The following is a 25,074-nucleotide window of genomic DNA, read 5'->3' as shown; positions in this document are numbered from 1 at the left end:
CATAAAAATAAAGCCTAACCTAATTAGATTCTAACCTAACCTAACTAGAATACATAACTAGACTAAAAAGCTAAAGAGATTACATATGATATTACTAAAGAGATTACATATTTTTAACACTCCCCCTCAAACTTATAGTTGGATAACCGAAAGTTTGTTCAAGAGAAAGTGGAATCGAGGAGCAGCGAGAGGTTTGGTAAAGAAATATGGCGGTTGATATTCTGAGAAAACATAGGGAAGATCAATGGTGTCATGTAGAAATTTTTCTCGCACGTAGTGACAATCCATGTCAATATGTTTGGTCCGTTTGTGAAATGTCCGGTTGCTGTCAATATAAATAAAACTATGTCGACCCCAATTGTTTGGGATGAAGGCGTTGTTGTTGTTGTATTGTCGCAGCATAGTCTTGATGCTCCTATACTTTCAACACCCATGTCATGAAGAAGACGCTTTAGCCAGACTACTTCCATAGTGGTTGTAGCCATAGCCCTGTACTCGGCTTCAGTTGACGAGAGAGACCTTTTGCTGCTTCTTGCACCTCCACGGAATTAATGATTCACCTAAAAATATACAAAAAATAGTAGTTGAGTGTCGATCATTGGGATCACCTCCTCAATTTATATCATTATAAGCAGTTAATTCTAAGGAGAAAGAAGCAACAAAAGAGACCTCGAAAAATGAAAGTTTTAATATATCTAATAATGTGTAAAATTGCTCTCATATTAACAATGGTAGGAGCATGCTGAAATTGAGTTGATGTGTGGACGGCATACGCAATGTCAGGTCTTATAATAGAGAGATAAGACTGTGTCCCGACAAGTTGCCTCTAAGGTGTTGGATTTTTAAATGGTTCTTCATCATCAATCTTCATTTTGATATTTACAATTTTGAAAGTATCAACCTGTTTTCCATATACCAGACCTGTCAACAATATTCAAGGCAAATTTAGACTGAGTTAGCAAATAGCCTCTAGAAGAATAAGTCTATACCAAGAAAGAATTTTAAGAAACCCAAATCACTCATTTCGAAATGTATTTTGAGAAATTTTTTAATTTTGTCAACTCTCTGCTTATCACTTTCGGTGATGATCATGTTGTCTGCATAGAGAAGAAGAATGATAATACCTGCATCAGAATTTTTAACAAACAAAGTTGTGTCAGTAGACAAGATTGAAAACCAAAATCAATTATAAATTGACTAAATTTATCATACCAAGCTTTTGGAGCTTGTTTAAGCTCATATAAAGCCTTAGTTAACCGAACAGTCTTTCTTTTAAAATATTGATGGCAGGTGGTGGTTTTATATATACTTCTGCAGCTAGATTTCCATTACAAAATGCATTTTTGACATCCATTTGATATATATGTCATTTCTTTGAAAAGGCTAGAGTCATCAAAATCCTAATTGTGGTCATTCTAGCAACTGGAGCAAAAGTCTCTTCATAGTCTATTCCATATTCTTGGGAATAGCCTTTTGCAACTAATCGGGCTTTAAACCTTCAAGAGTGTCGTCACTCTTGGTTTTAACTTTATGCACCCATCGACAACCTATAGGCTTTTGACCTAGTTGAATGTCTGGAATAGTTCAAGTATTCGTTTTTTCTAAAGCTTTTAATTTTATACTTCGACCCATTCAGATTATTCTTTTGTTGCAACATAGTTAGAAGGTTCCACGTAGGAATATATTAAAGCAATATAGGCTTGATATTTTGGTGAAAAAGACTCGTATGACATAAATTTTTCGGAAACTTTAGACACTCTAGATGACTTTATGGTTGACACTTGTTCCTATGCTTTAGTATATTTCTCGAGAGCACATGGTTTCTCTAAATTACCTCGCCTAGAGTATTGAATACAATCTAGAGGATCACTAAATGATTTTGTATTTGTTATGTCATTTTGCTCTTCTTGACTTTCATCTATATCACCTTCATCAATTTTTGAAACTAAGTCCAACATAAATGAATATTCATCTATTTCCTTAGAGTTCTTACTTTCAAAAAAACTTTCTCTTTCCAAGGACACATTTCTTGATACGTAAAATTTTTTAGTTTTGAGATCAAAACATCTATAGCTATGTCACATGAGTGCGGGTGCGGGTGCGGGTCACTTCCAAAAAACCCGGGTGCGGGAGTGCGGCAAAAAAAAATAAAATATATATATATATATATAGGATTTATAACCAGTTTTTTTTTTGCTGGTGTGTTTGTTTGAAGACTTGTAACCTACGTTCTACTTGTTGTGTACTTTGGCGCAACGGGACAAAATTGATGAATCGAAAGGATTGGCAATCTGATCGACCCAGCCTGCTGCGTTTTGCTGACTGTCATGATTCAATCATGTATGAAACTCCCTGGTCTTCACAAAAAAAAATATAAGTGAAAGGTTTGATGTGGTTTGTTGGAGAGAGAGTCTTCACGAGGCCTATGGCTCCACCGCCACTGCCATGCCACTGCCTAGGGTTCTTCAAATTTTATTTTATATACAGTAGCACACAGATCTCCAGTCTGGACTCTGGATGACAGCTAAAAGAAATTTATTGGATTTGACATGTAGAAAAGAGAGGTCTACACCAGGCTATGGCTAGAGCACCCATCTCAAATCTCCAAAATGTACTCTAGATGACAGCTAAATGAAATTTATTGGATTTGACATGTGGAAAAGAGAGGTCTACACCAGGCTACGGCTAGAACACCCATCTCGTCAAGAGAAAAGTGAATACTAATAGCCACCAAGGCTACCACCACCATTATCATTTATTATGGAGAGAGAAATTCCTTGACGAAGAAAGATCTGGATGGTTGAAGGATAAAGACTTCAAAAGGCTCTTGAATTTTGGTTTTAATTTTTGAGGAAGATGGATCATCATTTCCAAGTTAACCAACGCTGCGAATTCATTGTTTGGAGGCAGGAATAGCATGGGATGCCAACAAAGCTCACCAGATGTTGTGGACACAAGTGCCCCTTTATAAAACAAGAGCGGCAGCAGCAAGTAGGCATCGGTTGTTCCGTCCTTTCATTCTCTCATCACTACCTGCAGGGATCCAGCAAGGGGTGGGGAGAGGTGAAGAATCTGGAAGTCCTCGTCAAGGAATAGGCAACTCTAAATAGACCGAAGCTATCAACGCCAAAATCAAAATCAAAATCCAGCAAGGGACGGGTCCCGCTGCGCGGTCAGCTATCAGCAGAATTTTTTTTTAAAATTTCGCAGCCCATTTCACAGGGCAAAAAAAAATTTAAAAATCAAAAAATTAGACCAAAATGACCCTGGATGCGGTCAACGCACCCAGGGTCGGGTTGACCGCACTCGGTGCCGCACCCGCATCGCGTCGACGCGGGTGCGGCACCTGTCTGGTCGAATCCCTGTGATATAGATCTATAGCCTTTTTATGACTTGCATATCCCAAAAAGGCACAAGGGATAGCACGAGGGAAGAGTTTATCATTTTTGTCGGAAAAAACAAAACATTTGCACCCGAGAACTCTTAACCTAGAGTAATCTGGGATTTGTTTAAAAAGTTTTTCAACAGGAGATATATTGTTTAATGAAGAAGATGGCATTCTGTTGATAAGGTAAACAGCAGTTAGAGTAGCTTCAGCCCAAAAAGTCTTTGGTACTTGATGTGTAATGAGTAAGGTTCTTGTTGTTTCTATAATATGTTTATGTTTTCTTTCTACTAAATTGTTTTGTTAAGGGGTATAAAGGCATAATCTTTGATGCATAATACTATATAAATTCAAATAATCTTTAAATTTTTTTGACAAAAATTTTCTCCCTGAATCAGTGCGAAAAAATGAAATATCATTTTTAAATTAATTTTTGACTAAATTATAAAATATTTGAAAGTGTGAGAAAACTTCAGATTTATGTTTAAGAAAATAGATCCAAGTATGTTTTGTGAAATCATTTATAAAAAAAGTACATATTACATAAAGTTACCTTCTGAAATGACAGGCGTGGGACACCATACATCCGAATGTATTAAATCAAGTGGTCGTGAAGAAACAAAGGTTCTTTCTTGAAAAGGTAATCTTTTCATTTTTCCAAGAATACATTTTTCACATGTAAATGTTTCAAAATTACAAAAAAATTTCATCTTTGAAAAAAATTGGAGCTTGGATACACTAGGATGTCCAAGTCTCTTGTGCCATAGATCCAAGTCAACTTTTTGAATATTACAACACAATGTATTATTGGGTATTTTCAAAAAATTCATGTAGTACAAGCCTCATTCTCTATGGCCTTCCACAATCAGCTTGCCTGACTGGTGATCCTGCACTTGACATCCACGAGAGGAGAAAGAAACATTACATCCATGGTCAGACAATTGAGAGACAAATAAAAGATTTAGGTTAAGTTTAACAATATATCTAACTTGTGGAATGCAAAACCTTTTTGAGTTTTGAAAAACATTTTCAAAATTTCCTACTCCTTTGATTTCAAGGGATGTTCCATCAGCGGTAAATACATTTGACCCATTTGAGTTATGACATTTGGATAACATATCAATGTTTGGTATCATATGAAAAGAAGTACCGAAGTCAAGGAGCCAAAGAGTTTTACCAGGGTCGAAAATGTCGACAGAAGAGACGGCAGCTCCAGTGGATGAAAATGTTCCTTTGAGCAGTGGTTGAAGTGCTTTTACTAATTATATTAAGGGAATGCTTTCGATGGATGGTTCACTTGATTCTTGAGGAGGTTCGACAGAGGCAACCTTCTTTTCATATGGTTTCTTCAATTTTGGACAATAAGTCTTCACATGTCCCGGTTCTCGACAATAGTAACAGATTAATTTCCTTTTTTCAAACTCACTGTCGTGTTTCTCATGATTTGTCCTCCCATAATTTGGGGGTTTGTATGTGCGAACATGGTTTTTCAGTCTAGATACGGCTAGAACCGAGTCATGATCACTTTTGATAATTTTATTCTTAAGTCTATTATCTTCCATACTCAATTCTTCTATTGTGTATTCTATTGAGGAAACCTTACCTCGATGAAGAGGAATGGACTTGGTTTATTCAAACTCCGGTCTTAATCCATTCACAAATTGGAAAAAGTGTTCCGCATTCATTTGATTTTGGCGGAGTTCTATGTCTTAATGGACAATGTCACTTTGGTTCAAGAAGAGACAACTCTTCCCATAACTCAGACAAGCTATTATAGTATTTTCTAATGCTTTTATCCCCTTGAACCATATTCCGAACTTGGTTTTGTAGATTGCACACATGTGCAATGTCTTTAAGAGAATACATTCTCTTAGGATAGTCCTAAGCATCATTGGCATGTTCAAATTTGACAAGACTTGAACATTTCTTGATATCCACTCTACTTATAAGCCAAGACATAATCTTGGCATGTCCCATTCTCCATTCTTTCCACTTTTTCTAGTAAGTGGTAATAGCTTTGGTTTTTTCAACGTCCATAAGAGGTATTTCTTTCTCACCTTCAATCTTTGTAAGAATTAGCTTAGGTTTCAAATCGGTCTCATCCACTGATCCCACAACCCCTTTCCCCATATAAGGTGTTTCATGATTGAAGCCTACGTAACATAGTTTGAATCGTTGAGTTTAATGGGTTTAATGGTAACATTATCATTGTCATTCATTTTACAAGGTTTGGATAAAGAAATAACGAAGGGAAGAAAGAAAAAGAGAGAATATGTACTCCACCACGGATAGTGAGTACGAGTGCATCTTCAAGCTTCTAAGCTTTTGCACGATCACAATTAAAGAACGTTACCTCTTTTCCAAACTTTGAATGACATGCTTCTCGATGCACCGGAAAGAATAGCTTGATCACTACCAAGCTCTGATACTATGTAAGAAGACGAGACCAACAATCGAATCTTCAAATGATACACACCAAAGATCTCTCACAAGAACCACAACGGTTCATATACAATGTTCACTCACAAGAACCACAAAGGTTCACACAAAATACCCAAGACTCTTAGTAAGTCAAAAAGCAATGAGGTCTAATAATGTCAAAAACATAAAAATAAAGCCTAACCTAATTAGATTCTAACCTAACCTAACTAGAATACATGACTAGACTAAAAAGCTAAAGAGATTACATATGATATTACTAAAGAGATTACATATTTTTAACAGTTACATGAATAAATTTGTACCGCTTTTCATCATTATGTCTTCCAGTGCCAATAAACACCTATAAGGATAACATAACGTCAGGGCCACTTTTGGATGTTAGAAAAAAAACTGACAGGAAAAGAAAACTTTACATGAGTTTTCATATGAAAATTTATCGTTGTGCAAAAATTTATTTTGATTGTGTGAAATTGGTTTTAGAAACAAAAATAGATAGCCTATCAATGTAGTGGGGAGATGATGATGGTGGGTATTGTGGGTGTAGATCCCAGATGCACCCCATAGTGTGTGGGATTCATCTGCAACATTGACGCCAACAATGTGCACTGGAGGTAGCCCTGGCATGCTGCGGCGAGGCCCTGCAAGACCTGGAATGCATGAGACTATAGCATCTGTGGTGGCTTGGTTCAGGTGGCTTGGAGGGGAGCTGACCCTAGTCAAGAGGAGTTGGTCATGGGTGGGGGAAGTTCTTCATGGCCAGGGTTTTGAATGTTGAGGTGGAAGCAGTGGGGAGGGGATTGATCATGTTGGTGGTAGTGATGGCAAGGACGAGAAAGTTTAGAGGAGGGTTGTATCAGATTTTATATCTGGTACAGCATCTACAGGAAACAGGGAGAGAGAGAAAGAGAGAACAATGGCTGGGGCGGCTTACGATAGCTCGACCTCCAAGCCCTAACCATTTTATATATGAAGCAGCTATACAACTATTCTTGTAATATCAGAGATATTACAAGGATGCCATTAATGAGAGAAATACAACATGTGTTTCATTAACATACCATGTGTATGGATCTGGATCCAGATCCATACGCAAGCTAGATTTTAACACCCTCCCTCAAGTTGTACGTGATTTTGGATCATGTACAACTTGCTCTTCAATAGCCAAAATTGACGTCATGTTAAACCTTTGGTAAACAAGTCTGCCACTTGATCTTCTGTTCGAACATGACGTAGTTCTATCTCCTTCATCTCGACTTTCTGCCGTATAAAATGTTGATCAATCTCAATGTGCTTCGTTCTGCTATGCTGGATAGGATTACATGCAATGTTTATTGCACTTTGATTGTCACATAGAAGAAAAGATTGAATAATTGTCTCCCCAAGATCACTCAATAAGTGTCTAATCCATGTGGCTTCTGTCGTGCCTGCAGCCATCGATATGTATTCAGCCTTTGTACTCGATCGTGCCACTGCCTTTTGTTTTCTGCTGCTTCAGGACACTAAATTGTGGCCAATATATGCACAATATCCAGAGACAGATCGTCTCTCATCTGGATTCTCTGCCCAATCTGCATCTGTATAAGTGATGAGTTCATGTCCTCTATGCAAATTATCGTTCTTGTGATAGACAAGTCTGTCTCCTATAGTTCCTTTTAAATAGCGTAGAATGCGCTTCACAGCTTCCATATGACCCTCCGTTGGAGCATGCATAAACTGGGATACCTGATTGACAGCATTAACCATATCAGGTCTGGCAAAGGTCAAGTACTGTAACATTCCCACGAGACTTCTATACATTGTAGGGTTGACACAAAGATGGCCATCTTCAGAGCTCAACCTTTGATGTAATACACTAGGAGTACTGACTGGTTTGCAATTCGTCATCTCGGCTCTTTCCAGAAGGTCAAGAGTGTATTTTTGTTGCATGAGTGTCAATGTGTCTTGTTGTTTGTCAACTTCCACACCAAGAAAGTACCTCAACTCCCCTAAATCTTTCATTTTGAAAGTTTTCATTAAAAACTGTTTCACGTCTTGCACATGATTATCTCAACTCTCAGTTATCACAATGTCATCAACATATATAAGAAGAAGTATAACAATGCCTGCCTTTTGGAAAATAAAGAGTGAGTGATCCAGAGAGCATCTTCTAAAACCATAACTTTGAATTTGCATAGAGAAACTTTCAAACCAGGAACGGGACGCCTGTTTCAACCCATACAGAGATTTCCTTAGTTTGCACACCCAGGCAGTAGGATCCTTCTCGGCATAACCAGGAGGTTGCTCCATATACATTTTTTCCTTTAAAGTTCCATGCAAAAATGCATTTTTAACATCTATCTGGCTAAGGCTCCAACCTCGATCGACTGTTAGGGATATGATGACACGAATAGTACCCATTTTGACTATCAGACTAAAAGTTTCATCGTAGTCTTCACCATATTGTTGTGCGAATCCTCGAGCAACAAGTCGTGCCTTATATCTGTCAATGCTTCATAAACCCATTTTGAGCCAACTACATTCTTTCCTTCTGGCCGAGGGACTATTTCCCAAGTCTGGCATTCATGAAGAGCTTCCATTTCTTCATTCATAGCTTCAGTCCAATGACGAGATTGAATAGCTTGATTAAAACAAGTGGGTTCAACCTGTTTTGTGAGCTGAGACATAAACAGCTGGAAATCAAGGGAGAAGGTCTCATAACTCACCCATCGTTGAATAGGATGCTTAATGCGTGACCCCCGTTGAGCCGAATCATTGGCGATGCTTTCCACATTTCTCGGCTCTGTATTTTTGTCCCGTCTAGTGTATATCTGCCCAGAGAAGAGTTCTACTGGTGGTGGCTCAACTGGAGACTCAACTGGAGATGATTCAACATGTATTTGCGAGTCATTCAACTCCCTACTCAAGTCGAAGGAAGGACAATTTGTCTGACAAGTTTCTCCTGTATTAGCAAAAAGATTTGCGCTCATCCATGGATCATATAGTTCTAATTCTCGAGATGGCAACGCTGCAGAGTCATTGACCTGAAAATTTTGTTCGTCAAAAACAACATTTCTGGCGGTCCTAATACGTTTTGTAGTAGGATCATAGCATCGATAACCTTTATATTCATCTGCATACCCAACAAATCTGCACTTGACAGCCTTGTTCTGAAACTTATTTCGCAGAGATGAATCAACATGTACATAACATACACAACCAAAAACACGCAGCTCATCGTAAGAGGGATGATGCCCAAATAAAATATAATAGGGAGATTTCTGATCCAAAAGTGCCATAGGAAGACGATTTATGATATGAACAGATGTGTGAAAAACTTCTATCCAGAGACTAACGGGCACATTGCTATCATGTAACATGCTCATCGCGCTCTCAACAATATGCCTGTGTTTCCTCTCTGCAACCCCATTTTGTTGAGGAGTATGAGGGCAAGAAACTTGTCGACTTATTCCTTTATCTCGAAGAAAGGCAATAAACTCGTTCGATGAATACTCTCCTCCACCATCACATTGTAAATGCACAATATCACAAGCAAACTTTGTTTTGACCATCGAATGGAATTCCTGAAATATTTGAAAAACTTCATGCTTGTGTTTTAAGAAATATATCCAAGTATAACGGGAATAGGAATCAATAAGGATAACATAGTAACGACTGCCAGAAAGAGAAGGAATAGGTGTGGGTCCCCAAACATCAGAACAAATAATCTCAAATGGCTTTGAAGCTCTTTTATTTATAATATGAAAAGGAAGAACATGACTTTTGCAGTGTTCGCATGAAGAACATTTATTATTATTATCAGAAAATGAACATAAACTAGACTCTGGAAGGAGACCATCAGATACAAGATTTTCAACGAAACATCGACTACAATGTCACAAACGACTATGCCAAATATCTGGCTTATTACAATGAGATGAATTAAAAACTTCCAATGAAGGAAAAAACAAAAACTCTGAAGGCGAAGACACTGAAGAATGCTTGGACGATTTCAACTGGAGGACTGGGACTGAAGACGAAGACACTGAAGGAATCTTCTTGAAGACGTACATGTTTCCTTGTCGCTCCCTCTTAGCGAATGTCTCCTTCGTTCGTAGATCCTTAACATAAACAGAAGAGGGAGTAAATTCGACGGAAGAATTCATATCGTCAACAAGTTTAGCTACAGAAACAATGTTTTTTTTAATATTAGGAGCAAGAAGGACATTGGACAAGTGAAGTGAGGACTCTGACATAGGGATATGTGCATTGCCAGTATGACTAATGGAGTGATAAGTTTCATCTCCCGTAACTATACTACATTTTTCAAAGTAAGGCAATAAGTGAGATAACTTACCCGCATTACCCGTAACATGTGTGGCGGCACCTGAATCAACATACCATTCGCCTTGTTCATTTTGCTTGATCGCCATCTGTGACAATGCTGATAACAAAAGTTGTTGCACATCTGTGGATGGCCCTTTTGTGTCCACAGCAGTAGCGGATTTATTTTCAATTTTATTTATTTTTCCTCTATTCTGTAGATTGAACCAACAATCAGCTTTCACATGTCCTCTTTTGTTGCATAAGAAATAAGTGGGCACTCTCCTCTGATTCCCTTTATTAAAACCCCCTGAAATATTAGGTGTAGGCAAGATACCACGTCCTCCCTGCCCAAAACGTCCGCGGCCTCTGCCTCCTTGATGCCCTCCATTCCATCGTCCAAAACCTACATAAGTGTCCATGGCCAAAACTGAATGAGGACGAGCTGATTCATTTCCTTCTGCCCTTTGCTTCATAATCATCTCATGCTGGAGAAGTTTCGCTTGAAGGTCGTCAAAAGTGGGCAAGTGAGGAAGGCATGACTGTGGTAAACATGTCAAAGTCAGGACCCAATCCATTGAGAAGTTGTTGAACTTTATCTTTATCTGCAATAGCACTTCCAACAACAGCCAATTGATCAGTACTACTCTTCAAGCGGCATATGTATTCTATGACTGTCATGGAGCCTTTCTTCAAACTTTGAAATTCATTTTTCAAGAACATAACTCGGGATTCTGATATCTGAGAGTAAGTCTGTGACAGCTTACTCCACAGATCCGCCGCAGTGCAATCATCTGAAAGAGTAACCAACACTTCTTGAGAGAGTGTTGACGTAATATAAGCAACCAAAGACTGATCCCGCTTCCTCCAAACTGTATACTCTGGATTCTTAATGGAAATGGTAATTGTGTCACCTTTCTCATCCTTGGTTTCCTGCAAAATAAGCTGTGGTGGTATAGGAACTAAACCATCCAAATGTTCATCGAGATCTCGACTCCGTATAAAAGGAAGGATTTGCCTTTTCCAGGTCAAAAAATTAGAATGAGTAAGTTTTTCTGTAACAAGCTGACTCAAGAAATTGGCAGAGGGACCGGATGGTGAAGACGAAGAGTAATCCATATCAGTGGAATAATGAATAAGCAAACAAGATGAATGAAAAGAAATAAACAGAATTGAGATCACTTAATCAATCAGTAAAACTGTAATAAGGCATATACCTGTACGACCAAAAGTGCTGCACAAAGAACACTAAAACAGCAATGAAGGAAAGGAAAGGAAACTTGTGGAATCAAAACTGGTTTGAAATAAAAAGAGAAACAGCAGTCGGTGATGTTTTTAAAAAAAATTGGAACCAACACAGACGATAGAGTAACAGAAAAGAGAGAACTTGGGATGAACACAGTCGATGAGCTGCTGTTCACGATGTGCGTTCTCGATGAACACAGTCGATGAGCACGCTGTTCACGCTGAAAGGAAAAGAAAAGTACCAACTTTCAGAAGGGGAGATTTCAGAGGATGAGATTTTAAAGGTTGTTGTTCTCGATTTACTGTTTCAGAATTTCTTCACACACAGGATGTTCACGCAGTGCTGCTGTTCACGATCTGTTGCTCACGCTGTTCTCGATGAACATGTTGTCCCCATCTCGATGAACACGCTGAAAGGAGGAACACGCTGAAAGGAACAACACGCAGTTCATGATCTGCGAAAGGAGGAACACGTTGTTCACGCAGTTCACGATCTGTTGTTCCAGAGCTTCTTCACGCACAGGATGGCCTGTGCTCTGATACCATATCAGATTTTATATCTGGTACAGCATCTACAGGAAACAGGGCGAGAGAGAGAGAGAGAGAGAAAGAGAGAACAATGGCTGGGGCGGCTTACGATAGCTCGACCTCCAAGTCCTAACCATTTTATATATGAAGCAGCTATACAACTATCCTTGTAATATCAGAGATATTACAAGGATGCCATTAATGAGAGAAATACAGCATGTGTTTCATTAACATACCATGCGTATGGATCTGGATCCAGATCCATACGCAAGCTATATTTTAACAGGTTGGTGGGCGGATTCACATCCATCAGGCGGCTTTTGCAGGTGGAGATCTAGTGCATGGAAAAAGGAGAGTTTATGCATGCACGCACACACACACACAGATATCAGAAAGAAAATTTTCTCCACCTCCAGAGGGGCAAAAATAGAGTTTTAGAAAAAAATCATGTGAGAAAATTTCTCTTGTTTGAAACCATGGGCAAAAATGAAGATTTTTCTTCTCAACCTCCATTTTTTCTATATTCCCACTTCCAAATGTGCCCCAATGGAAGTGGCCATGTTTTTTCTAAGGGAAGGGTTACAAATGATTCAAAAGGTATTATTGTGTATTGTGTATATTTTTTTATGTGTATCCTCATCATCTACATACTTGGATACTGCAAATTATTATTATTATTCTGCAAAAGAAAACAAATATTCATTTATGTACGTTCCTTGGCTTTTGGTCCACATCCATCATTGCAATTAGAAAAAATAAATCTTGGTAGGGAAAACATGAATGCCTTCCAATGTTAATATGAAATCCAGAAAGGTGCGCTTAATGAACACAAACACAAACCTTATGAAAGCTGAATAGTTGGCATAAACACTTTTGCGCATTTCCTCGGCAGAAGCCTTCTTCAGATCATTAAGGTAAGTGCACAACTGTCTTATTTCCTAGAAAAGAAAGGAGGAAGATCATCATGACAAGAGCATTCATAATTGAACTAAATCCCTTAAAACAATATCTCCTCACAATAAAGTGAAAAGTGAAAACATGATGAGAAATATAAAATCACTTGGGTATAGATAATTTAAGAATATTTACAAGTGAATAACTTTTATGTATATGACCCCACTACAATCGTAGAGTCAGCCAGTTCTTTCGAAGCAGCATAGTCAATAGTACGTGAAAAGATAATATTAAAGCATTTTTCAACTGTTTGTTTGACGCTATCTAAAATCCAGTTCATTGCATTCCTGCAGTACAAAAAGAAAGAAGAGGAAGAAAACACAAACCATCTTATTTTCAACTCACAGGACAAAACATTTACCTATCTTAAAATCCAGATTGTTACGTAAGGCAGGGTGGTCGTGTTGTGGAGCCCCACTCAGGGTTTACCTTGCTTCGGCAAGGGTTCCTCGTCATCAAAACAAAAACCTGCATTGTTACAAATCTGAAATGTTTGCCAGTGCCACCTCCTTGTATAGAAAGGACTTACAAGGCAGATATCATCTCCTAAAGAGAACCAAGAAAAGATCCATGCTTTAACTGATGTACTCCAGATCCGCATTAAACTTAGCACTATTTTTCCACAGGTAGATCAAATAGCTTGCTGTAGAAAGATTTTCTCATTAAAACTCCTCTAAATCATTTCTAAATGTCAACATCTTTCACTTATTGTCGTAGTTGCATGATTTTAATCACCTTAAAAGCTTCATTGCAGATATCAACATCTTTCACTAGTCGTAGCTGTAGGTTTTCAAGCATACTTGTGAGATCCATTCATTTCTTAACCCACATATCCAGTTGCATGTAACAGAATCTCAACAGACGACACCAATTTAAGCAGTCAGTGTGAGAAATGGCTAGTATTTTTCTGAACGGGCTGTAAGAAATAGGCGGAAGTGTAACCCAAGAATACCCAAGCATTCACTAAGTCCAATAATGGACAAGCACTATGGCATTCAAACAACAAAGGGACAATATGAAAGCCTAAAAAGGCTAAACAAACATAAAAATAATGAAATATTTATTGAATAAAGCCTTGAAAGGCATAACATATACAAGGGGGAATCACCCCTATTTATACAACAAAAGAGCAAAAGGAGAGCGATTGAGGGCTCCCCATAGAGACGTTGGGGGTCCCAACGACTCTATGTGGGACCCCCAATGCGTGTTCAAAAAGAGGATTTAAAAGGGAAAAATACAAAAATAAAAAAAGATAAACTAACCTAATTAATAAATAGTTGTTTCTATAAAAACAACTATGTAAAAAGACAAAAATACCCCTATCGGGTTTTACAAAAAATATATATATTTTTATATATATAGATATGTATATATATATACACGTATGTATATATATACATACATACATTCGTGTATATATATATATATATATATATAAATATGTACATATATTTTTAACACTCTCCCTTAAACTTGATGGGGAAAGTTATCTCGAAAGTTTGGAAATACAAAACAAAGCTTAGGAAGAAGTCTAAGTCTACAAGAGTCTTCAAGGGATCTCCATCTTTATGGCATCTCAAAAAATTCTTGCAAATATAAGTCTTCAAAATGCCTTTATTGGTGATCATCCCTAAGCACCTTGATTGGATATCTCCATGATGTATCATATCTCAAAGATTCTGCATAGAAAAAACAAATCAAAGGAAGACTCCAAGTATACAAGAAAAAATATTCTAGCCCAAGAGTTGCAAAATTTTCAACAACAATGTATTGTAAAGCAAGAATAAAATGGTTTAAACAAAATAGTAATAACTTTTTGAATCATTAAATATTAAGAAAGACAAGAGGAGCATCCCTCAAAGATGAAATTGAATCATAATCACCTTATTTTTCAGGAAACCATAACATTGATCATAGGAAGATTTGATTATTTAAAGGACATATGATTCATTAAGAAGAGATAACCAATTATGCATAAAGATTATCTTAAATGAAATGGTGGTCTTCCAAAAAACATACGAATCTCTCAAAAAAGTGTCTATTAGAGACACTTCAAACCAAACCCATAAAAGGGTATAAATGGAAGAACCCAATAAAGAATAAGTAAATCTTTATTTATGACAAAAAATGTTTAAGAAGCATTGAATATGCACCATGTGAAAATGTCTTCAACAAAAACAAGTCCAAAGATGACTTGGTTAACCCACAAGAATCCCAAAGAGGCTAAATGCACAAAGGCACAATGAAATACTCACAAAGGAGTACAAATGTGAGGAAGTCTTCAAAGGGACTATATACACAAAAACACTAAGTTCTCAATGTGTGAAGTGTGCACAAAGGCACAAGAAGAACATTATGCATATAATTATGTGAATCATGCACATGAAACAACAAATGAAAAGATAACAACTTTTATCAAAGATGAGTTAATTAAATTTATGCATACCACAATGTGGACACAATAATCAATTAAAAGCATAATTCACTCACCCATCCTAGAGTGATTTTAAGTATAGAAGACCAAATATACATACATATATATATGTGTGTGTGTGTGTTATCAATGAAATTCATGAGTTTTAATGATAAATATTTTTTCATACAAGGAAGCAACAAGTAGTAAAGATTTTTAAAAGATTCATTAAAGAATTTAAAAGATCCTATATGACAAAGGAAAAGATATAAGCAAGTCAAAACCAATTTGCGGAAGATGAGAATTTAAAAGAATCTCATAATATCAAGAAATGGTATTTTGCAAACTTTAATAATGCAATGCAAGATGTATGAAATTATTTCAATCAATCATTTCTCACAGAAGAGAAGATGATTTTGACAATTTTGAAAAAATTCTCAAACATTTGAATGAGTAAATTAGAGAATCAGTTTAACCATCACAAGCAATCATCTCCTAGTCCTCCAAACATCAAATATCAAGTGTATCAACGACTAGACCAAGAGCATAAACAATATGCCACTAAAGGGCCGAAAAACACACGCGAAGGTATGTAAAACACCTCTTGTCTATATATAATGACACTTGAAACGAGTGTATCAGCGACTAGAACAAGAGCACAAAGCCAACAAAGGACTAAAAATCACACACGAAAGTGTGAACAAGTGTCTCTTGTCTACATATAGTGACACTCAAAAGCAAGTGTACCAGCTACTAGAGCAAGAGTACAAAGCCAACCATAGGCTAAAAACTACACACGAAGGTGTGAATCAACATCTCTTGTCTACGTATAATGACACATAAAACAAGTGTATCAGCTACTAGAGCTAGAGTACAAAGCCACCAATGGGCTAAAAACCACACACGAATGTGTGAATCAACATCTCTTGTCTACATACAGTGACACTTAGATAAGAGGCATAAAAAGGAAAAGATACCCGAGGTAAGAAGGCTTGTAATGAAAACATTGATGCAATTTTAAAAAATATCAATTTAGACCACATTTCAAAACACCATGGTTTCAAGAAATAGATAGTTATCACAAATACACATAATTAAAAGCATCCATAATAAAGTTGATGGCCAAAGAATAAAGGAGTGATACAACACACTCACAATCAGAGATCTCATAACTGTCAGTTAGAGTCAAACTACAAGTTGACAATCTAAAATGACATAAAACGAGGTGCACAAAACTCACCCCAACAAACATCTCTGATTCAACAATAATAAGGCCAAGAAGATCGATGCATCATGTAAAAGTCTGTGATGGACAACACAAATGCCATAAAAAGACAATGAACACTCACAAAAATCATTTTCCAAATAAGGGAGTTCATAAAAGAAACGGATATGAAAAGATAATTTCAAATAGAAAAATTCAATAATGGTAGATGACCAATCTTAGAAAAAGTACAATCATACGCATAACAATATGTCTTATGACAATCTTTTGAATAAACATAAATCATGCTTAACATAGTCAATTCCGATCAAGGAATAGATGTACTAGAGCACATTATAAACAAAAGATCTAATAATTTTAAAGAGAAGACAAGAACATATTATCTTAAAAGGAATTCTTTTAAATAAGGTTTAAAACTTGCCGAGTCAACTCGGTGACTCGACCGGCTCGGCTCGGCCCTCAAGCGAGTCAACCAGGCAAGGCAAACTCGGTTTGCCAAGACTCGGGCGATTGTTGGGACTTAGATCACACTGAAGAAAAAAAAACTTCTAGTGCATATGAAATTGTTTTTATCTAGTTGTGCATCAAAATTGTCACTAGATTACAGTGTGCATCACAAGGACCTTAAGAGAAGTCTATCACTATGATTTGACCACAGCAATCCAATTCATCTAACTATAAGAAATATTTTGAAAGTAAAAATTAAGGAAATATCAGTCTTATCCATCACACGCTCAACTATGTGCTTTCATCCTTGACTTTGCAATTCTACGTATGTGTATTTTTTGTTAACCTGTGACTTGTAGGTTCCATTAAAGACAATGCACCAGTAAAATTTTAACAACACATAACATAGATGCATATTCCTAACACATTTGGCAACACATCCAAAATTCCAAATCATTTCATCTTACCAGAACAAATTCAACGAAGGAGAACATAGAAAGTGCAGATCAACTGTAATAGAAAGCTTCTCTGAAATAAATGATGAACATAAAGGTAACAGGGGAAAAGAAATAGATGGTTACAACAGCACGAGAAAAAGAACACATTTAGAAGGAGAAGTGATCAAACAGTTCTGAGAATTTCTCATGTTCCTTTACAAGAATGATCATTATGACTAGATCCAAGAAAAACAGACTCACCAACCAAATTAAAACCTCAAATCACAAGGATGAAGCAACTATTTATCATTTCTCAACTATTTATCTTCTAGTGCATATTTATATATTGTTTTTCTTTTAAAATCAAAAGTTAACAAAACCCGGTCCGAGTCACCGAGTTGACCCGCTGAGTCACGAGTCAATAAAGAGCGAGGCGAATCCCGAGTCACGGGTTTTAAAACCTTGCTTTTAAATCAAAATTCTACTATGAGACAAACGAAACCTGTAATATATTAAGGAAATAATACATATAAAGTTTTTAGAAGAACCTTTTACACTCTCAAAAGTAGACATAATTACTATTAATCATGAAGATTTGAAGCAATAAGATGATCTAATAACTCATAGCCACATAGGTTATTATAGAAGCTATGAAATTATACCAAACATAATTCATAATGCAATCTAATTTTGTGTGATTATGACACATTTTATTTTTTTGAGAAAAATGAGTTAACAAAAATGCATTTAAACCATCTAATACAAAATTTACATTCTATATAAAAGTCAAATCACAAATATCGAAGATCATTCTCAAGCATAATCAATCGAGAGTGTTTTTCAAAGAATTAGTTTTGCATAACGATAAAAACATCTTAAAGTTAACCATTGTAATGAGATATGTGGAAATACATGTTACAAGGGATAACACGAGAGGATTTCATAAAGAACTAAATCTCACAAGCACATAAAGTGCAAACTACACAAAAACCTACTAAGGGTTAAATGCTAAAAAGCAAAAGAAGAATATTATTGAATGAAAAATGAGAGAATCGTTGAAAGCATGAGTATGCAAAGATATCCACGATATTAAAGAAAACATGATGACACAAGGTGTACTTCATACAAATTTCTTAAAAATTTTAAGAAAACCATAAAATTCATAATGATTACGAATAATTATTATGATAAAACCAAATGCACATAACAAGAGAATTAGCAATATGAAAAGCATAATCTTTAAGATTTAAAGCAAAACCATATATTCTTGTAAAATATAATTTCTATGACAATATGCATAATTAAAACAAATATTTTATGGAGATATGCTTACGCACAAGATTTGATAATTTCTTTAAAGAACTATTCATTTTTAACATATTTAGCAAGAGGCTATTATATTTTAAATACATTTTCAAATGCATACCATAAATATTTAAAGTAGAGAATCCAAAGAAAATAGCAAAAGTATCCATATATAATTTTATATATATATATATATATATATAATAATCAAGAAAATAAGTGTTTTCTCATGCACAATGCATGAGATAAATAATACAAGAGATAGCTTTTAAAAAGTATGTGATACAAACCGGGTAAATTCTTTCTTTGAATTCAAACTTTGAGTGGCACGCTTTTCGAGGCGACCACCGTGATGAAGCAACATACGAGCTATTCTTCTATAAACCAAGCTCTGATACTATGTAATGAAATAGGCGGAAGTGTAACCCAAGACTGCACAAGCATTCACTAAGTCCAATAATGGACAAGCACTATGGCATTCAAACAAGAAGTCCACAAAAGGACGATATGAAAGCCTAAAGAGGCTATACAAACATAAAAATAATGAAATATTTATTGAATAAAGCCTTGAAAGGCATAACATATATAAGGGGGAATCACCCCTATTTATACAACAAAAGAGTAAAAGGAGAGCCATTGAGGGCTCCCCATAGAGCCGTTGGGAGCCCCCAAAGGTCACATTTATGACCGTTGGGGGTCCCAACGACTCTATGTGGGACCCCCAATGCGTGTTAAAAAGGGGATTTAAAAGGAAATAAATACAAAAATAAAAAAAGATAAACTAACCTTATTAATAAATAGTTGTTTCTATAAACAATTATGTAAACAGACAAAAATACCCCTATCGGGTTTTACAAAAGAATTATATATATATATATATATTTAACACAGGATCCCCCCTATTACTTGCCATATCATTAAAGAAATGAGGAAAAATCACTCAAGAGTCAATATTAAGCAGCCAAAGAGTATCCTATACTAAAGAGATTCAACCAAAAAAATGAGGTGACCTTGACATCCACCACCAGACATGACAGCTTCCTTAAAACTAATAAAGCCTTTTACCAATCTTCCCTAGCACTTTCCTGCTTCTTCATATGTTTGATTCTTTCAGTTCCAAGGTTTATACACCTTTTTCACCAACACCGTTCTTTATTTTATGACTTTTTCACCAATATTTGGTTATCAAAATGTATGAAATAACCTAGAACATGTATCGATTGGCTAAGATAGCCATTAAGTTTACCTAGTGCAAAATATTCCAAGAACAGACCTTGCTTAGAGTCAGAACAACAACAACAACAACTACGCCATCATCCCAAAACAATTGGGGTCGGCGATATGAACCAAAAAAGAAAATCATTCTGGGTCTTCCACATGAATCCTTCTCCTCCAATCATTTCTATCCAATGCCATGTCCTCGGTGAGGTTCAAAGCATTCATATCATTTCCTATCATCTTCATCCAAGTCTTATTAGGCCTACCCCGACCTCTTTTAACTAATATATTTTCCCATTTCTCCATCCTTCTAACTGGAGCATCATTAGGCCTTCGTCGAATATGTTCAAACCACCGTAAACGATTCTCTCTCATCTTATTTTCAATGGATGCAACGCCTACCTTCTTACGTATCTCCTCGTTTTGAATCTTATCTTTTATTGTATTTTCACACATCCATCTAAGCATACGCATCTCAGCTACACTCATTTTTTTAATATGATGTCTCTTGGCAGCCCAACATTCGCACCATATAGTAAAGCGGACCTAATTGTCGTCCTATAAAACTTTTCCTTCAACCGCAATGGCATTCTACGATCGCACAACACTCCAGTTGCACTTTTCCATTTCATCCACCCAACATTTATCCTATGATTTACATCTCCATCAATTTCTCCATACTTTTGAATGATAGATCCCAAATATTTGAAACAGTCATCAACCGGTATTTCTTGCTAACCAAGCTTCACTACACTCCCATCACTACTTCGTTGCTTACTAAACCGACATTCCATATATTCTGTCTTACTCTTACTCAACTTAAAATCTCTTGCTTCCAATGTTTGTCTCAATAATTCTAACTTAGCATTAACCCCAACTCTAGACTCATCAATCAAAACAATATCATCAGTAAACAACATACACCACGGCGCATTTTCTTGAATTGATCTCGTAAGCTCATCCATCACTATAGCAAATAGGAAAGGGCTTAATGCAGATCCTTGATGTAACCCAATCGCTATAGGAAAATTGGTTGTCACCCTTCCACAAGTGCGGACATTGGTTACCACTCCTTCGTACATATCTTTAATTATACTAATGTACTTGAGAGAAACACCTTTCTTCATCATTGTCCACCAGAGAACATCCCTAGGTACTCTATCGTATGCCTTCTCCAAATCAATAAAAAACATATGCAAATCTTTGTTCCTCTCTTTATATCTCTCAATAAGTTGTCTAAGAAGATGTATAGCTTTTATAGTTGATCTTTCAGGCATAAAATCAAATTGATTCTCCGATATCATGACAACCTATACTCAATCACCCTCTCCCAAAGTTTCATAGTATGACTCATGAGTTTTATACCCCAATAGTTTGTACAATCTTGTATATCACCCTTATTCTTATATAGAGGCACCAAAGTACTCTTCCTCCACTCATTAGGCATCTCATTTATCCGCCAAATCTTGTTAAAAAGATTTGTCAACTATTCTAAACCTTTCTCACCCAAGCATTTCCAAGCCTCGATAGGTATATCATCTGGGCCAACTGCCCTTCTTGATTTCATTTTCTTCAAAGCCTCTGCAATTTCTTTCTTTTGAATCTTGCGCATAAAGTCACGATTCATCTCATGAAAATGAATGGAGAAGTCTCCAAGATCCTGAGCATGACTTCCATTAAATAGCTTATCAAAATAATTTTTCCATCTCTCCTTAATCTCCTCATCTTTGACTAAAACCCTTTGTGTTTCATCTTTGATACATCTAACCATACCTAGATCCCTCGATTTCATATCTCTCATCTTTGCAAGCCTATAAATATCCTTCTCGCCCTCTTTGGTATCCAACTTGTCATAAACCTCCTTATATACCTTATCCCTCGCGTTTCGAATTACCTTTTTAGCTTCCTTCTTTGCTATCATATACTTCTCCAAATTCTCATTATCACGACTCTTACTTAGATTTCTATAAAACTCTCTTTTAACCTTAATAGCTAATTTGACATCCTCGTTCCACCATGATGTATCCTTAGCTAGCGGTTCACCGCCTTTAAACTCACCCAATACCTCCTTAGCTACCTTTCTCATGCCACCCTCTTTGTTTAGCTCCTTTCAATGCCCACCATTCAATTCTATGATATATCCTATGTCTATCCCTTTTGCGGCATTTTCTAATTCTAGAATCTAAAATTAAGCTTCTATATTATGTAGCTACACTTTCTCCCGGTATAACCTTATAATCGATGCAACAACCCTTATCTCTCTTTCTAAGTAAGAAAAAATCTATCTGACTCGTATTAACCCCACTTTTAAATGTTACTAGGTGAGACTCTCTCTTCCTAAACCAAGTGTTTGCTAAGATCATATCATACGACAAACAAAAATCTAAAATCCTTTCTCCACTTTCGTTTCTTTCTCCTATACCATAGCCTCCATGGATACTCTCAAATTCATCCCTACTAATGCCTACATGTCCATTAAGGTCACCGTCGATGAAAAGCCTTTCCCCATAAGATATCCCTTGTACTACTCCATCTAAATCTTCACAAAATTGACGCTTAATGGAATCATCTAAACCTACTTGAGGTGCATAAACACTAATAATATTAATAATATTTGTACCTAATACTAATTTAATAAGTAAAATCCTATCACTCTTCCTACGGACCTCAACTACATTATCTATAAACTCACGACTAATAACAATCCCTACTCCATTCCTATTCTTATTTATTCTTGTATACCAAATCTTATATCCCCAAGGTTCTATCACTTTTGCTTTCTCATCTACCCATTTGGTCTCTTGTAGACATAAAATATGCATCTTTCTCCTACACATAACATCTACTAACTCTACCAACTTACCAGTTAAAGACCCTATGTTCCAAATGGTTAACCTAATTTTATGGTCTTGAACTATCTTCTTTACCCCCACCCGTCCAACAAAATGAGAGAATCCTTGCCTATTTGACACCACACCTGGGCGCCGGTGTGATGCGTCGCTTCTGAGTGACGACCTAACAACCCTTGCACATTTATCACTGCCTCCGGGCCTATAGAGCACAGCGCGTCGCTCAGTAGGGAACGCCCCAACGAAATTCTCATATTGGTTCATATTCATAGGGTGTGACTAAGTTTTTAGGCTGTCACTGGCCTATCGCAACCCTCCTCCTTTATTCGGGCTTGCTTAGAGACAGAAAACAGCAAAATATGTTCTCCATCATACGGCCAACTTCTTAGGGATGAGGCAAATTTTTGAGAGGCTGTAGAGGGAGAGCTAATACTATATCTATTTGATATGATTTCTATTTCCCCTATTTTTTTTCCTCTCTAATTCACTAATTTCCTATGGAATTCAGCCACAGAAATTCCAAAGCAAAAGACTTGAATTTCTTGCAACGTATTTCATAAAAAACTCATTTGCACAGTATTTTCCCTATGTTCCCCCCTTAGATGGGATTTGTCTTCATTTCGGTCAAGTGAGACGGCACCAAATTTTTTCTTGTTTTGTAGTCCAAAAATTTATATACCAGGCAAGCATATGCCAGTACTAGTCTTCCATTTGTCTCCATCAGTTGTCCAAAGACACAACGCACTTTAAATTGGGAAGAGGATTAAGAGGAGGAGGTATCAATGGAGAAGGAATTTTCTTCTTTCTGTAGTATCCAAATGAATAAGAGAAAAGGAGACATCAAATAAAAGGAAGCAACAATAAGAGGAACCACACGTACAAACCAAAACCATCAGCAGTAAAGGCCTGCAAACAGAGGACAATTGGAACCGAAGACGGCCAGAAATCATAGAATCCATCCTTAGAGGGAGGAACTATTTGTTTCTAGTAGCAAAACCTAGCGACGAAGAATCCCGTTACCGGCATTTGATGCGAAAATCAAAACTGAAACAAACACTATCAATCAACCAGAGAGTCTTTGACTCCATTCGCATACGATATCGACACAATAGAAAGAAACGAACGAACAAGGCCCCGAATTGCTGCCTATCCCAAATTGGCGAAAAACCCTTTCGCCACGAATTTTAACAAGCAACGACCTAAATCACACAATCCAAACGAACTTGCAAGGCAACGATTCATTGGTTTCTTCGGATTGAAAAGCAATCAAGCAGACGAAACATCGTGAAAGACGACGACGGCGTAAACGATCGATTATCTCAACAATCAAGACAGGATACAAGAGACTGAAAGAGGGGCAAACCTTCTCGTTCAAGCTCTGGCATCTGGACTGGACGAAGGCGTCAGGATCGAAGGAATCGGCCTTGAAAACCTTGAGCTTGTCCCCCAACGGCACTCCGTTCTCCTGCGGGTCGTCGGCTGAGGAGATGGCGCCGGTTCCCCTCGATAGGGACGACTTCACCGACGCCATTTCCGATCGATCGCGCAGCGAAGAAACCTAACCCCGATCTCCCACAGTTACCTTTTTTTTTCTTTTTCCCCCCCAACCCTCTACCGAAAAAGCGCGCCCTTTCTTTTGTCCTTCGCACGGAGTGCAAACAAACTACTGATTTGTTCTTCCATTGGCAAGCCTGTAGTTGGTAAAATCATCTCTCTTTCTTTTGGCAATCGATCGAGGGAAGAAAAAGAGAAAAAAGTATGAATTTCAAAGGGAGTAGTGTGCTTGGGTGATGGTTTAAATTATTGCGGGACGCAGAGAAAAGTTTTCTTCAACAGGACGAAATAGATTCCGACTCTAATGATTTGTTCGCTTTTTTATCTTTTCTTTTTTTTTTAATCTGTTTTCTTTTGTTTAAAAAATTAATGAAACTTGGGCCGTTGAATGCTGTGGGGTTTTTAATTTTTCATTCTTGGTCTCCAAAGCCCAAGCTGAGCATCAGGGTACCAAAGCTTTTAGGTCCACAGACATAAGACATTGTAAATAAAACATGGGTCCAAGGTTTTAAAACCCAGTGACTTTTGGGACTCAACTCGTTCTTTATTGACTCGTGACTCGGCGGGTCAACTCGGTGACTCGGATTGGGTTATGTTAACTTTTGATTTTTTTAAAAAAGATATAATGTGTCTCAAACCAAGTTTTTCAGGAAACAATATATGTTTTTTGGCTCTAAGTTGAAAATGTGGAATGAAAGAGCACAAATTATTACAGTTACATAGATGCCTTTATGCATTAAAAATGCACATGCCTATAAAGAAAAGAGAAATTT

General features: G+C 36.8%; 1 protein-coding gene across 1 annotated transcript in view; it reads right to left on the bottom strand.

The window, feature by feature from the left end:
• Positions 1-24,586, bottom strand: part of LOC149829650 (exocyst complex component EXO84B-like) — an 80,536-nt gene extending 55,950 nt beyond the window's left edge. The window contains exons 1-2 of the mRNA XM_090016058.1: positions 24,111-24,586; positions 12,740-12,837 (exon numbers count right to left, since the gene is read on the bottom strand). Coding sequence (XP_089872184.1) covers positions 12,740-12,837; positions 24,111-24,278 — 266 coding nt within the window. The 5' untranslated portion in view covers positions 24,279-24,586. The remainder of the gene's footprint in view (positions 1-12,739; positions 12,838-24,110) is intronic.
• Positions 24,587-25,074: the final 488 nt, after the last annotated feature.

Source organism: Nuphar pumila, chromosome 8 (genome assembly GCF_984573655.1).
Source record: "Nuphar pumila chromosome 8, dmNupPumi1.hap1.1, whole genome shotgun sequence".
Classification (NCBI taxonomy): Eukaryota; Viridiplantae; Streptophyta; class Magnoliopsida; order Nymphaeales; family Nymphaeaceae; genus Nuphar; species Nuphar pumila.
Note: the sequence above shows the minus strand (reverse complement) of the source record. Positions and strands in the feature narration are given on the sequence as shown.